General features: G+C 42.0%; 2 protein-coding genes across 2 annotated transcripts; both read right to left on the minus strand.

The window, feature by feature from the left end:
• Nucleotides 1–12894: 12894 nt before the first annotated feature.
• Nucleotides 12895–14977, minus strand: LOC127138120 (uncharacterized). Its single transcript, XM_051064521.1, has 3 exons — nt 13884–14977; nt 13010–13799; nt 12895–12927 (listed from the first exon to the last, which is right to left on the minus strand). Exons 1-3 carry the CDS (start codon nt 14975–14977, stop codon nt 12895–12897), a joined length of 1917 nt encoding a protein of 638 aa, XP_050920478.1.
• Nucleotides 14978–15043: 66 nt separating this feature from the next.
• On the minus strand, nt 15044–15766 carry LOC127138121 (uncharacterized). Its single transcript, XM_051064522.1, has one exon. The coding sequence runs from the start codon at nt 15764–15766 to the stop codon at nt 15044–15046; it is 723 nt and encodes a 240-aa protein (XP_050920479.1).
• Between the last annotated feature and the right edge of the window lie 598 nt (nt 15767–16364).

The raw sequence follows: 16364 nt of genomic DNA on the forward strand, positions 1-16364 counted from the left end.
TTGCGCGAGTTCTTGTCATCCGATTAAATCTTAAATCACACAATATTCAAATCACTTTTCAAAATCAAATCTAATTTCCAAAACCATCATTCAAACCATTTAACTTCTAATAGAATCTTCTCTTTCAGACATAAAACTTGGGATGAAAAGGAGATAGGAAGCGTACGCTTCACTATTTCTCAATTACTCGAATAATTGGCGTACGCCATATTGCGCGAGTTCTTGTCACCCGTTTAAATCTTAAACCACAATTTCAAATCATTTTTCAAAATCAAATATAATTTCCAAATTCAAATCATTCAAACCAAAGACTTCAAATCATAATATTTTAAATCATTTCTACAAAATCCTCTTAATTAATCTTTGGATGAAAAGGAGAATAGTGAGCATCCGCTTCATTATCTCTCGATTATACGAATAATTGGCGTACGCCATATTGCTCGGATTTTCGTCATTCAAATAAAACCCTTAATCATACAATATTCAAATCACATCTTCTAAATCAACTACAAATCCTAAACCCTTTTAATTCCACATTTCAGATGAAAAGGAGAATAGTGAGCATCCGCTTCATTATCTATCGATTATTCGAATAATTGGCGTACGCCACATTGCTCGAATCTTCGTCATCAATTCAAAACCACAAACGAGTAAGCTCAAATCATCGACAAATCCAAACCTACCAATCCAAAATTCAAACTTTTCTCGCGAATCAAATACTAACATCTAAACATATCTTTTATAATTTAAACCTCGGATGATAAAAGATGGGAGGCGTACGCCTCACAATCTTTCGATTATTTGAATAATTGGCGTACGCCATATTGCACAAATTATCGACTTCCGACTAAAACACGCTAAATAAACTTGGATAAAGGAATAGGTGGCGTACGCCTCGTTATTCCTTGAATAAGCAAGTAGGAGGCGTACGCCTCACTACCGTGCGTATTCAGCATCCACAAACAAACTTTCAAAATAATTCGAACGAAAAAGGAATAGAAGGCGGACGCCTTGTTATTCCTCGAAAGATTTGAACGATTGGTGTACACCATATTGCTCAATCTTTCGTCGTTCTCCAAAACACCTTAACAAATCAAACCTAACTTCTCGCCCCCGAGCGATCGAAACCAAACACCCAAACACATCAATTCAACCTGTCACCCCGCGTGACCAAAATCCTTTCAAAAGAACACTGTCAATCATTTCTAATGCGCGCAACAAACCAGTGCTAGAGCCTCCCCCGAGAGTAGACAACGCCAGCGTTTAGCCGTTAGAACGCCGACCTACACAGTCGTTCATCAAAACAAAACACACCAAATATTCGTAGTAGCCCGAACTACGAATGCTCTGATTTCCTTATTGCACCATAAGGATACGTAGGCAGGAGATTGCTGTATCTTCGCGAGCACACTAATAAAAAACCTCCCATTTCCCCCTCCTGAGGTCTTCATCCATATCTATCATCAATTCTAATCACTCGAAGCAAGCAGATAAACAGTCAATTAACAGTCAAATAGCAAAATCAGACTAAGAGGTTCCCGTTGAGTACAACGGACGTAAGGGGTGCTAATACCTTCCCCTTGCGTAATCGACTCCCGAACCCGAATATGGTTGCGACGACCATTGTTCTTATCTATAAAGGTTTTCTCGATATTTTCCTATTCCTTCATTGTAATGAATAAAGTTCGGTGGCGACTCTGTTTCGAACATTTTTTCCGCGTTCCATCGCGAGGGATCGCATTTTTGAGGTGCGACAGCGTGCTCTGAAGTTCTCATCATCAACTTCCTGGATGGCATCTCTAAGTCCATCCCCATCAAGACTAATGGACAGGCGCTTTTTGGGGCATTCTAGTGTTCAATAATCTTTCACCTCCAGACCACGAACGACACATACCATTCTACTCTCTCGGTTCAAGAATATTGAACAGGGGCAGCTGTCATACCCCAAAATTTGCCCATTAATATTTCAAGACATTTTTCAAGGCAGTCCAAATCATTTTTATGACACTGATCTCAAAGGAACGAAGGCCCAGCTCACGAATGGCCCAATCCAGAAAATGGCCCAAACTGGCCTGTTCGCTACACGCTCGCCTAGTGATAACATGAAATTATATTATATTTTAGGACTTAATTCGATTAAATTTCATCATTATTTATTTCAGTTCGCTTTATGTTGTTAGATATTACGCGGTATTTTCTTCCTATTTATAAGCACAAGTAAAAATGGAGGAAAAGGGGTGCAAAAAGGAGAGAAAACGAACCAAATAGCAAAACCCAGCCCAAAGCGCAAGACACAAATGCTGTGCCTGTGACGGACGTCACAGAGGGTGTGACGAGCGTCACGCAAAACAGCTTTGTGACGAACGTCACGCATGGTGTGACGAACGTCACACCATCCCCCTACTTTTTGGGCGCACGTAACGTCTCAGAGACTTGAAGAGACGTTGGGCCCTATATCCACGCCATGAAATTAGCCACGTTGAAGACCTCTTGGCAGCGAGTAGTTACTTAATGGTACCAATAAAAATAGCCACAAGAAAACCTAAAGGAGGGGGCTTCTCCATATTTTTTCCTTTGCCGTTTTCACTTTGGCATATTTTCTTTTCCAGCAGCTTAGGCATTGTTTTTCCTACGAGTCCTACACTATTTCCCTTGCAATTTCCTATTTCCTTTTTAGCATTTAGTTAATTCTTTTCGCACCAATAGTTTATTTCCTTCGTTGAAGAATCCAAGGACAAATCCTACCGGCTTGTGGCGGAGTGTTCAGGACTACTGTCTAACTTATTCCGAGTAACCCTAAAGGAAACCCTGAAGGAAAAGCCGACGGTACCGCTCAATTCGATCCGATCGGCCAATTCAAGGTTGCAATTCAATTGCAAACAGGTTTGCGTTACTATCGCCGCTTTATGTTCCGAATTCACATGTGATACCATGATTGAATGCATAAATATATTTGAGGTTTTGCATGTGGACTTAAGTATGCCTGGGTACCTTAAATTGTTGTAATGGATGCCGCTGTTTTTTCGCTCTGTTTTGATCTTTGCCCATCTGACCTGTTTTATCATAACCATGCTCTGTTTACCTGATACTATTACTGCTTTGGTGCAACTCTTGACTGCATCCTGATTGATATTCTAACCCGTTTGCTGAATTTTGTAAAGGCTCACATATCCCAGGAAAAGAGTGTTGTTTAGGCCTTCCGCTTTATTTGTGGGGTACCCTTGTGAGGAGCTGCCCTAAGTTGCTTAATTAATTTTAATGTGTTAATTTTAAGATTAATTTTAATAATTAATTTTAATAATTAATTTTAATAATTAATTTTAATGTATTAATTTTAATGTATTATTTTTAATGTATTGATTTTAATGTGGAGATTCATCATAATCACCTAATTAACTTTAAATGTGGCCTTTAAATATGTGATCTTGGACCTCTCTTTTGCCTTACGACATTACGGTATAACGGTCATGTCCCGCGAATGTGGGGATACTCTTAGCAAAGACCCTTCGATTAAATCATCATAAAATAAATCATAGTCCCTCGGATGTTGCATTCGAAAATACGATTTTGTCCCTCGATGACCCTTCAGTGTAGCCTACGGTTAAATGATGATCGTCCCTTCGAATGCTAAGGTATCCTTACAACTGTTTCTTTCAATGACCTATCGATGACCCTACGATGACCCTTAAACATCCAAAGGATAAAACTACTTACTTCTCAATAGCAAGGACAGTTTTACCCTCATAAGGATAGGAAATGCCCGGAAAGACCCCGGACAGGTATAACCCTTAATTGCTCATTCATAACCTAAAATACTTTTCACACCTCACACATTTCCAAACTATTTTTCTAAACTATTTCCAAAACTAAATGAGATAACCACTTTGTATACATTCATACAAGAATCATTACAAAGTTAAGCTTTCCTTTTCAAAACATTTTCTAAACAATTCACAACCACTTTTTCCAGACAAACATAAGTGATCGAGCAATTAAGAGCCCATGGATAACCATGGATACAAAGGGTGCTAACACCTTCCCTTTGTATAATGTACCTCCCGAACCCAAAATCTATTGAGGTCTTTCCTGTTCTTTTCCACCTTTCCTTATTGGATAAAAGAAAAGTCGGTGGCGACTCTTGCTATCCGCGACATTGCGATAAAAAGCAAAACACCCCAAGTCAGTTCACCATATGACAGTTAGCACTAGGAAACCCAACACACACAACACAAAAAACAGTAAATACTTACAATGTTGGGGTGCCTCCCAACTAGCGCTTGTTTAACGTCGGCTAAGCTCGACGGTGTGATGCTCACAGAGGAGCATCAAGCGGTAGAGCACAGCTCTCGCGATCCACATGACCGCCGAGATAAGCTTTCAATCGTTGGCCATTCACGGTCCAACTATCTTTCTTGTCTATGTCTTCAATAACAATAGCCCCGTACTCCTTCACATCTTTCATCCGAAACGGGAAAATATGTTTTTCTTCAAAAAATTTATCACCGTTTTCGCATCCGCCCGAGGTGAGGCAATCGCCTCGACCCACTTAGAGACATAATCGACAGCAACAAGCATGTACTCGTTCCCATAAGAGGGTGGGAAAGGTCCTCCGAAATCTATGCCCCAACAATCAAATACTTCCACTTCTTGGATATTTTGGAGAGGCATTTCATCTCTCTTACCTATCCCACTGCTTCTTTGGCAACTGTCACAACTTTGCGCATGGGTATGTGCGTCTTTAAAAATAGTGGGCCAATAAAATCCCGATTGAAGAATTTTAGTGGCCGTTCTAACCCCATTATAATGTCCGCCGTAAGGCGAGTTGTGACAATGCCAAAGGATGCTCTGGGCTTCATCTCCAGTTACGCATCTCCTTAATAGGTTATCACTACCCAACTTAAACAAGTATGGGTCATCCCAAACATAATACTTCGCATCCGAAAGGAACTTCCTTTTTTGGTTCGAAGTTAGGTCGGAAGGCACAAAACCACTAGCCTTGTGGTTTGCAAAGTCTGCAAACCACGACCTAACTTGAACCTTAAATAGTTTTTCATCAGGAAATTCTTCCCGGATTTCCTTTTCAGATGCGGTAACCTCCACATTCACTAAGCGGGATAAATGATCCGCTACCAAGTTTTCCGACCCCTTCTTGTCTTTGATTTCTACATCGAATTCTTGCAACAAGAGGATCCAACGGATGAGCCTTTGCTTCGAATCCGGTTTGGTTAGCAGATATTTAATCGCCGCGTGGTCGGTATACACAACGACTTTAGACCCTATAAGATAGGACCTAAACTTTTCTAGCGCATACACTATTGCAAGTAGTTCTTTTTCCGTTGTGGCATAATTTATTTGAGCCTCGTTAAGAACCTTACTCGCATAATGTATCGCATGAAAAGTTTTGTCTTTTCTTTGGCCAAGTACCGCTCCAACAGCATAGTCACTCGCATCACACATTAGTTCAAAATTTTCATTCCAATTGGGAGCGACTATTATTGGAGCGGTAACCAATTTTTCTTTTAAAGTTTCGAAAGCTTGCAAACAATCATCGGTGAGGAGAAATACCTGGTCCTTAGCGAGCAAATTGCTCAAAGGCTTAGCCACCTTTGAGAAGTCCTTGATAAAGCGCCGATAGAACCCGGCGTGCCCCAAAAAGCTACGGATGCCCTTCACATTCACCGGAGGAGGTAATTTTTCTATCACTTCAACCTTAGCTCTATCCACTTCAAGCCCCCTTCTAGAGACTTTGTGGCCTAGCACGATCCCCTCGGTCACCATGAAGTGACACTTCTCCCAATTAAGCACCAAATTGGTCTTCACACATCTCTCCAACACCGTCTTCAAGTTCGCCAAGCATTGACTAAAAGACCCACCAAATACCGAGAAGTCATCCATGAAGACTTCCATTGTTTTCTCTATCAGATCGGCAAAAATGGCTTGCACACATCGTTGGAAAGTCGCCGGTGCATTGCACAGCCCAAAGGGCATTTTTTCGGTATGCGAACACTCCAAACGGACACGTGAAGGCCGTCTTCTCATGATCGGCCGGGTCAACCGCAATTTGATTGTACCCGGAGTAGCCGTCCAAAAAACAATAGTATTGTTGGCCCGATAGTCTTTCGAGCATTTGATCCATAAATGGGAGTGGAAAATGGTCCTTTCGAGTCGCGGTATTCAACCGCCTATAATCAATACACATTCTCCACCCCGTTGCAACTTTAGTGGGGATCAATTCGTCCTTGTCATTCCGGATCACGGTAATCCCCCCTTTCTTCGGAACAACGTGCACGGGACTAACCCATGGACTATCCGAGATCGGGTAAATCATCCCCGCATCCAACAGCTTTACCACTTCCTTTCGAACAACCTCCTTCATGGTAGGATTTAGGCGGCGTTGTGGTTGAGCCACCGGCTTAAAATCCTCCTCCATCAAAATCTTGTGCATACAATAGGATGGACTAATTCCTTTTAGATCGGAAAGAGTCCAACCCATGGCTTCTTGATTTGTTTTTAACACAATGATTAGACAGACCTCTTCTTCATTTGTCAAAAGGTTGCTTATGATGACCGGCTTTGCCTCGGTCTCATCAAGGAATACATATTTCAAAGTAGAGGGTAGCACTTTCAATTCAATTGTCGCTTTTTCGTCAATAACCTCCTTCTTCAAGTTTTCCTCCTCTACTTCCCATGGTTGTAAGTCGTCTAAACTATCAAGTTCCTTTAAGCATTCCTCAAGAGCTAGCTCTTCTTCAACAGTGAAAACCTCCAATGAGTCGTCAAGAGCTAACTCCATAGGAGATATCTCATGAATATGCTTTGAAACCTCCATAATAGCGTCTTCGATCACATCAATGCGGAAGCTATCATTTCTATCTTTTGAATGCTTCATTGCCTCGAATAGATCGAATGTCACTTCCTCATTTTGAACTCTCACCTTCATTAAACCGTCATCAACATCTATCATCATTCGCGCGGTCTTCATGAACGGTCGGCCCAAGATGAGCGGAGCATCATCATCTTCCTCCATATCAATAACAATAAAATCGACCGGGAAAAAGAATTTGTCGACCTTCACCAAAACATCTTGGGCTACGCCATGAGGATGGGTCGTTGACTTATCCGCCAATTGCAACGTCATTCGGATGGACTTAATCTCAATGTTGCCAAGTCTCTTGATAATTGACAAAGGTATAAGATTAATGCTTGACCCCAAGTCAATAAGTCCTTTCCCGACATAGACGTCACCAATTTTAACCGGCAATGTAACTCTTCCCGGATCAACCTCTTTCTTAGGAAGCGTCCTTTGAATAATGGCACTACAGCTCGCGTCAAGGACGATGGTCTCCGGTTCCGTATACCTCCGCTTTTTTGTTAGTATGTCCTTCATGAACTTGGCATACTTGGGCATTTGCTCCAAGGCTTCGGAAAACGGAATGTTGATTTGCAACTGTTTAAAAATATCCATGAACCGGGCGTAATGCCGTTCATTCTCCCTTTTGGACGGAGCATGAGGATAAGGAAGGTTTTGGATTGGAGTAGCGCTCACTACCTCCTTTCCCTTTGCAACTCTAGCACTCTTCCATCTAGGCTTTTTCACTACCTCCCCTATTACCTCATCACTTGTATTTTTCTCAATCTCCACACCTTTTTTCTTTTCAACTTCACCATTATTTTATTCTTTTCAACTTCTTCACCCTCACTCCACTCTCCTACTTCACCATCAACATTTTCCTCCAATATTTCCTCCTCAATTTCTTTCTCTTTCTCTCTTTGTTCACTCTCAACTCCTTTTTTATTCTCACTACCCAACTCCCTCCCACTTCTCGTCATGATCGCCTTACAATGTGCATTAGGATTTGTTTGCGTGTTTGCCGAAAAGGAAGGACCGGTTTGTTGTTCCGCAAGTTGCTTGGCAAGTTGCCCAACTTGAGTCTCGAGATTTTTTATGGCCGCGTCATTGCTCTTTTGGTTAGCCATTGACATTTGCATGAATTGCGTCAATGTCTCTTCCAATTTAGAAGTTACGACCGGCGGTTGTTGAGGTTGAGGTTGATAAGGATTTTGGGGAGGGTTTTGACGGCTAGAAGAACCACCTCCATAACCTTGGTTATGATAATAGTTGCTTCTAGGTTGGAACCCTTGGTTCCCTTGGTAATGTTGTTGTTGATTTTGAGGGTGCGGTTGATAAGGTTGTTGTTGTTGTTGTGATCTCGGTTGATAGTCCCGTTGATTGGCCATGTAGTTTACTTCGTCAAAACCGGGAGGTGGACAAAATCCGGTGTCATGTTCTCCTTTACAAAGTTCACAACAAGCTATTTGTTTAGCTTTTGACGGTTCTCTTAACTCTTTGATTTGTTGCGTTAAGAGTTCCACTTGTTGTGAGATGAGCTTGTTTTGGGCAAGGATGGCATCATTCGTCCCTAGCTCAAGCACTCCCGCCTTCTTCAAAGAATTTCCTCGACTTTGACTCTGAAGATCATTTAAAGCCATTCGATTTATGATGTTTGTGGCTTCTTCGGCACTTTTTGACAATAAAGAGCCACCCGAGGTAGCATCCAACAACGTTTTGTAGTTTGGTTGAAGTCCATTTCTGAAGATATGGATTTGAGTCATTTCATCAAATCCATGCCCTTTACATTTCCGAAGCATGGACTTGAATCTTTCCCACGCTTCATTCAAAGATTCACTGGTTCCTTGTGAAAACACCGAGATGGCCGTCTTGGATTCCATGAATCGGTTATGGGAGAAAAATCTTTCGATGAATTTCTCTTCTAACACGTTCCAGTCTGTCATTACGGCTGGTGTTTGATCTAGGTACCAATCCTTTGCTTTACCGAGCAAAGCGTGGGGAAATAATCGTCTGAACAACGGAAGCTCCTGAGCCTGATCCACTCCGGCAGCCAATGCTATCTCATAAAATTTTGTGAGAAAAGCAAATGGGTCTTCATGGTCCATTCCGGTGAATGGACTTCCATATAATAGATTTAGAGTTCCCGTTTTCATCTCAGCTTGCCTTCCGGTGTGGTTGGCAAACTGAGCGGTGTTCCTTGGACTATTGATGCATGGAGTAGAAATAGGTGGTGGTGGTTGTGGCTCCATGTTTGGTATGAATGGTGGTGGATTTGTGGTTGAAGAACTTTCTCCTTGCTCTTGGCGTTGTCTAGCCTGTTGCCTCCTACGTCTCGTTTTTCTATTGAGCCTCCTTGCGGTTCTCTCGATCTCAGGATCAAAAAGAAGTTTGTCCACAGGGATTTGCCCTCGCATAAAACGTAAGCTGCACACTAAACCAAACAGATTACAAGCACAAGTCAAAAATTCACAAGCTAAAACTTAAACAACCATTGCGATGCTCGCAATATCAATTTACAATCCCCGGCAACGACGCCATTTTGTTAGTTGTAAATTTACGTGTCGGGTTTTTGTTATCGTATCCACAGGGATTGTAAGATATCACCGCCGTTCGATGGTTGTATTAATTCTAACTCAATGTAACAATAGGGTTTTGGTTGGTTGTCACGTTATCTTGCATAAAAAGGTAATAAATTGCGGTAAAAGTTATGGTTTGAATAAATGAGAAATATTGCCAAAGTTAGGGTTCAATGATCACTTTGCATGTATTTGTTCGGTCAACACTCTTATAAACTCCTTTAGATGATAAATTATTTCACAAAGTCCTCCCAATATGTTTCTCTCGAACACACATTGTGAGTTTTCCCATTTTGATCCATTGTTTCTCTCGAACACAATCTATCAAAATGACAACTTTTTGGTTCAACCTTATGGTGAACAAAATCATTCATTACTATCTCTAGCTAACAAACAAGTTTGGATGAAAACCTAGGTCAAGAGTTGGTAAACATCTCTCGATCATAAACCAACACAAAGAGTTTTAAATAGAAACAAAGTTTTCATCATATATTCACCATTAAAGAGTTTACACATGAAGATCCTTACATTTACACACAAAGCTAGTAATCACCTACATCTAACCTTGACAAATGGATGACTTAGCTACTCATTTTCATGGTAGCTTGGTCGGTAAGTTTCGGAAGAAGGTTGATCAACATCCAAGTCGGATAATCGATATTGGATGGGAATCCACCTTCTTTTTGTAGAAGATGGTTACAAGATGAAGAGAAATGAAATCTAGGGCATAAAAGCTCCCCAAGAACAATGCTGTAAAAATATCTAACAAAAGTACAAAAGTGGAAAAATGCTGTAAAACTAGGTATCGTGCTCAAAAGTGGCACCTGCTACTTATAGAGTAGTACTGGGCTGTCATGCTCGCTAGGCGAGCAGAATGGCTCGCCTAGCGAGGGTCAAATTGTGGCACCAAAGGCACTTGTGCCCAGAGAAAACAGGGTCTGTTGAACTGTCATGTTCGCCTAGCGAAGGACACGCTCCAACCTTCGCCCCAGCGAGGTTGAGAGGTTTTGCTACTGGAATGCTCGCTGGGGACTCGCTAGAGCTTCGCCTAGAGAGTGAGTGCTGGCTGCGCTTTTCACCAAAATTGAACGAACTCGCTACCACCTTCGCTAGCAGCTCGCCTAGCGAATTTATTGACATTTTACTGGAGCTTTTCGCTAGCAGCTCGCCTAGCGAGCAGGTTGATGAATGCTAGTATTCATTGGTTCCTTTTCCAATTTTCTTGTGTCTTCATTTTCAATTAGTTCATGCCTTTTTCCTGCACAATAACACACAAATCAAAGGCACCAAGCTTGTTTATCAATGTAATGCATTTCATCAAAAACAAAGGTGATTTAGACAATTTAGCACGGAAATAGAGTGAAAGATGCCCACATATGATAGCTCAAATAAGCACTTTTGGGCATCTAACAGCATCCCATTGACCCTTCAAGTACGGTCAGATACACGATTAATGGCTTTCTTGGGACAGGTGGAATTAAAATAGGAGGCTCTTGCAAGTATTGACGAATCTTCTCAAAAGCACTTTGACAATCAGAATTCCAATCAACAGCTTGATCTTTTCGAAGCAATTTGAAGATAGGCTCACATGTGGCCGTCATATGTGAGATAAACCTTGAGATGTAATTCTAACGTCCAAGGAAACCTCTGACTTCTCGCTCGATGCGTGGAGCAAGCATTTCTTGTATAGCTCGGACCTTGTCATGGTCCACCTCAATTCCTCGTTGACTAACGATGAAACCAAGCAACTTCCCTGAACGGACACCAAATGTGCATTTTGCATGGTTTAATCGTAATCTAAACTTTCTGAGGCGTTCAAACAACTTCTTCAGATGGTTTATATGATCTTCTTCATTCTGAGATTTAGCGATCATGTCGTCAACATAGACCTCTATCTCCTTGTGCATCATATCATGGAAAAGAGTGACCATAGCTCTTTGGTAAGTTGCCCCAGCATTTTTGAGACCGAAAGGCATCACCTTGTAGCAAAACGTGCCCCAAGGGGTAATAAAGGTGGTCTTCTCCATGTCATCTGGAGTCATCTTGATTTGATTGTATCCCGAAAAACCATCCATAAAGAAGAATACAGCAAAACTTGCAGTGTTGTCTACCAGAGTATCAATGTGTGGTAGAGGGAAATCGTCCTTTGGACTAGCTTTATTCAGATCCCTATAGTCAACACATATCCTCACCTTTCCATCCTTTTTAGGCACAGGTACAATATTAGCTACCCATTGTGGGTACTTCACCACTGCGACGAAACCAACATCAAATTGTCGCATGACTTCCTCACGAATCTTCAGAGCCATATCTGGTCTTGTTCTTCGGAGTTTCTGTTTTATTGGCGGGCAGTCTGGCTGAAGTGGTAGCTTGTGCTCAACGATGTCGGTGTCCAAACCTGGCATATCCTGGTATGACCATACGAATACATCCACATATTCTTGTAGCATCTTGACTAATCTCTCTTTGACGTTTGCTTCAAGTGTGGTGCCGACTTTGACTTCTTTCTTCTCTTCCTCTGTGCCAAGGTTGATTGTTTCCACCGATTCTTCATGTGGCTGTAGGGCTTTGGACTCGTGCTCGAGCAGCCTTGCCAATTCGTCGGGGATCTAACAATCTTCCTCACCCTCTTCTTCCGCTTGGTAGATAGGGGAGTCAAAGTTATGAGAGGGAGTAAAGTCATTGGATTCAACGGGGTTATCATTTATTCTGCATGTTTGAATGATTGATTTTTTTTAGAAAAGTAAAAATAGAATATGCACAAATGGAAAAAGATTTGTTTTTGAAAAGATTGCCATTTTCTTAAGAGAAATCAAAATAAATGAATAATAAGAATTTAACAAAATGCCTTTTCATTCATTGATAATGATTATTTGAAAATGGAAAGGGGCCCTACAACATGATCCATTAGCCTTGGGCAGAGCTAAGGATTTGAAAGGAAAAACAACAATTATTACTTTGACAAAGGAAATTTTTTGGGGATCTCAACCGCCTTCTAGTTGTTCAAAGATGTTTCACACCGGTAAACCAAACATGGCTCATCTTCGTCTTCGGTGTTGTCTTCAATTGCATTGACCTGATCTCCATGGATGAATCCTGTGCTAAGGAATACTTCTTGGATGCTTCAGGTGTTGTCCTTTGCAGGGACTCGGGCTTCTTTCGCAGCGGAAGGCACATATCCCAGACCAAAGCGATCATGCTTCTCACGAACATCAATAAGCTGACCCCAACCTTCAGGGTTTCCTCCTTCAATGCTAGACTTTGTGCTTTTCAGAGAAGTGAAAGATGAACAAGCTTTCCCAATCGGGTCCTTCATTTCCACAAAAGTGGCATTGGCTATTTCAAGAGCTTGGAAAGAAGTTTCCAAAGCATCGTCATCAGCCTCGATATACCTGAAGGATGAAAGGTGACTGACCACAAAATCCTCCTCCCCAGAGATGATAATTAGTTGATTGTCCACCCCAAACTTCATTTTTTGATGTAAAGTGGAGGTGACTGCCCCTGCAGCATGAATCCAAGGACGTCCCAGCAAGCAGCTATACGCTGGATTAATATCCATGACTTGGAAATTAATCGGGAATACGTGAGGACCAATCAATATGGGCAATTCAACCTCTTCAATCACGGTTCTCCTGGAACCATCAAAAGCTTTCACTACCAAGGCACTAGGTTTCATAGCTGGTCCTTGATAATATAACTTGGCGAGTGTTCTATTTGGCATAACATTCAAAGAAGATCCGGTATCAACCAAAACTCTTGCCAAAGCATCATCTTTGCATTTTACCGAGATATGGAGAACACGATTGTGATTTTGTCCATCCTCAGGTAATTCCTCTCCAATGAAGCTCAAAGTATTGCAAGTTGTGATATTCACAACTACTCCATCAAATTGGTCAACTGTTATGCTTTGTGTTACATGAGCTTGGGCACCCACAACCTTGTAGTCACTTCTCTTGATCAACTTCAAGAATTCAACATCATCTTCGGATTGGACCACTTCGGGTTCTTTAGTGGGAGCTGCAACTGTTGATTCCTTGTTTGGCCCTTGAGGAGTCACATTGAATTCAGGCGTATAGATTCGACCACTACGGGTCATTCTGCTCATTCCTGCAATATTGGTGACGTCCTCACTCACAACTTCTGTCACTTCAAAGTCTGCACTTCCTTCAATAACCTTGTCCACAGCGGTAATCTCATATTTCCAAGGCACATCCTTGGTGCTCTTATATGGAAAAGGCATGGGCATACATATCTCAATGGGTGACGACTGACTATTCGCCGGAACGACCCCGCCACTGTAATATGGGATTTCAACTGGTTCAGGTAAATTGAAACAAGGTTCAATTACCAACACGTCTTCGTTCTTTGCAACACTGGAGATTTGAAGCACTCCTTTATTCATCAAGTTTTAGATATTATCTCATACCATCTGACACCCTCTTGGGTGTGTGGCACACTTTTCACACTTGTCATGGCGAACATTAATCAGGCCAGCTTCCACCAATCGGGCATGGAACGCTGCCAAAGGAGTCTTAACATCATCCACCTTATCAACCGTAACACCAACAGAGGCATCTTCAATGGCGTTTACTGTAGGATCTCCATGGGGAGGAAGAGGATTGTTCTTCATATTCGGTCCCATATCCATAAAAGACAAGATCTTGCTTTCAATCAATTCACGAATCATATGCTTCGAAGCATAACAACCCTCTAGGTCATGCCCGGGGGCACCTTCATGAAAAGGACAGTGTGCATTAGGGTTGTACCATGGAGGAAGACGATCACGTGGAGGTCTCATAGGTCTGGGAGCCACCAAACCCTTTTGCAACAGGGAGGGATAAAGCTCAGTGTACGACATTGGGATTGGATTGAAGGTCGCCCTATCCCCTTGCCTCCTATTCTGGTTCTGAGCATTTTTCCTTGGAGCTTGAGCTCTCGGCTGTTGATAGATAAGAGTTGTTGGTGCTTGTTGATAAGCTGGAGGAACCGAATCACGTTGTTGAACTGGAGTCGATCGATAAACCAGAGGCGCTTGATAGGCCTGAGCAGGTTGTTGATTAAAGGCGGGCGTCACAACAGCCACATACGGTTGTGGGGCGTATTGAACGGGATACAGGGGCTGCTGATATGGAAAGGGTTTTTGAACATACTTCTGAGGTGAATATTGTTGTTGTCTCCTTCTTGGAGGGGCTCTTCCTTGGCCAACAGTCACAACATTTGTTTCCCCTTCCTTCTTTTTGGGAAACCCTCCAGAGAACTTCTTTGGATTAGCATTTGAAGTTCCAGCTACAGCCGCAAGTTTTCCATTTCTTAAACCATACTCGACGCGAGCCCCTATAGCAACAAGCTCGGAGAATCCCAAGGAAGCACTTCCAACCATCTTCTCATAGAATTGGGGTTGGACAGTGTCGATAAATAGTTCGGCCAATTCCTTTTCAGCAAGAGGTGGTTCAACTTGAGAAGCCAGTTCCCTCCATCTCTGAGCATACTCCTTGAAGGACTCCTTCTCATGCTGGAACATGCTTTGCAACTGTCTTCTGTCAGGCGCCATGTCCATGTTGTATTTATAGTGTTTTATGAACGCATCTGACAGGTCTTGGAAACATCTGATCCTATTCTAATCCAGACTTAAATACCACTTGGAAGGAGCCCCACTCAAGCTATCTTGAAAACAGTGGATCATCAGCTTGTTGTCTTCCACGTGTGCAGCCATTTTTCGGTAATACATGATGAGATGGCTCTTTGGACAAGTATGCCCCTTATATTTGTCAAAGTCTGGAGTTTTGAATTTGGCCGGAATCACCAACCCAGATACAAGGCACATTTCTTTGGCGGCAGATCCAAAGATGTGGTCTTCTTCTAAATCTCGAAACTTCTTCTCAAGGAGTTGCATGTTCTCCTTTACTTCTCTGAAATCCTCAAATCTTACTTTGTCACCAACAATGGTTGATTCGACAGTATGATACATGTGATGTTGATCTTCAAAGTACGGAATATGCCTAGCATAGGCAGCTGGTGAAGCAACAATATGGATGATTGGGCGCGCGTCGGTATAAACCGGTAATGGTATGGCTTGTTGGACAGATTGCCCCATGTCGTGCATTACTTCCGCTCGAGGGACGAAGTCGTAAGGTAGCCCATACAGAGGAAGGGTTGAGGGTAACGTCCTCTGAGGTTGGACTTCCACTGTCGGGCCCGTGGTCTCTAAAATCACGGTCGCTTGCGGAATCTCAAATCTGAAGGTTAAAGCTTGCAGCATCTCTCTCATCTGGGACATGCCTCCCTTGATCTCGTCCAGTTCAGCTCTAACTCGGGCGCTCTCTTGCTCTTGTTCAGCCATCCTTTGTCTTGCTCGGGCGCGAGTATTGTACTGGTGTTGAAGATTTAGCGTGAAACTGGTGGAAGAAAGGGCGGAGTGAGTCTCTATTTTGACAATGTATGAATGCATGTATGGATGCATCTTGTTTGCAAAACTCTTGGTTAGTTTCAGTCATTTATTTCAGAAATGCCACAACATTTATTCGCAAATATTTAAAGTAATAAGGAAATAAAACACAATAAAATGAATACCAAAAACGATTTTTCATTAATTCAGAGCAAAGTTCAAATACAAACAACGTGCTTATGGCTTATGGGCTTTCCGAACCGTAGCAAGGTAGGTAGTCATCCCTTCCAACATCGCCTTACAAAATTTAATGAAATTAAAGACTTGATGCAGGGTGTTCTCTGGACACATGCACCAATCAGCTTCTTGTAGTTTCTCAGGTAGCTCTTGCATGACAAAATTCACAAATCTGGACAGCCTCATAAATTTGCCCTTCCACTCAGTGTAAAGCCCTTGGAGGTCTTGAATGATGCGCAAGTTGTAACACCCCGATAAAATAAGATAATTATTTAAATTGAGTTAATAATATATTTATTAATTTAATTAAATAATT

This window comes from Lathyrus oleraceus, chromosome 4 (genome assembly GCF_024323335.1).
Source record: "Lathyrus oleraceus cultivar Zhongwan6 chromosome 4, CAAS_Psat_ZW6_1.0, whole genome shotgun sequence".
Lineage (NCBI taxonomy): Eukaryota > Viridiplantae > Streptophyta > Magnoliopsida > Fabales > Fabaceae > Lathyrus > Lathyrus oleraceus.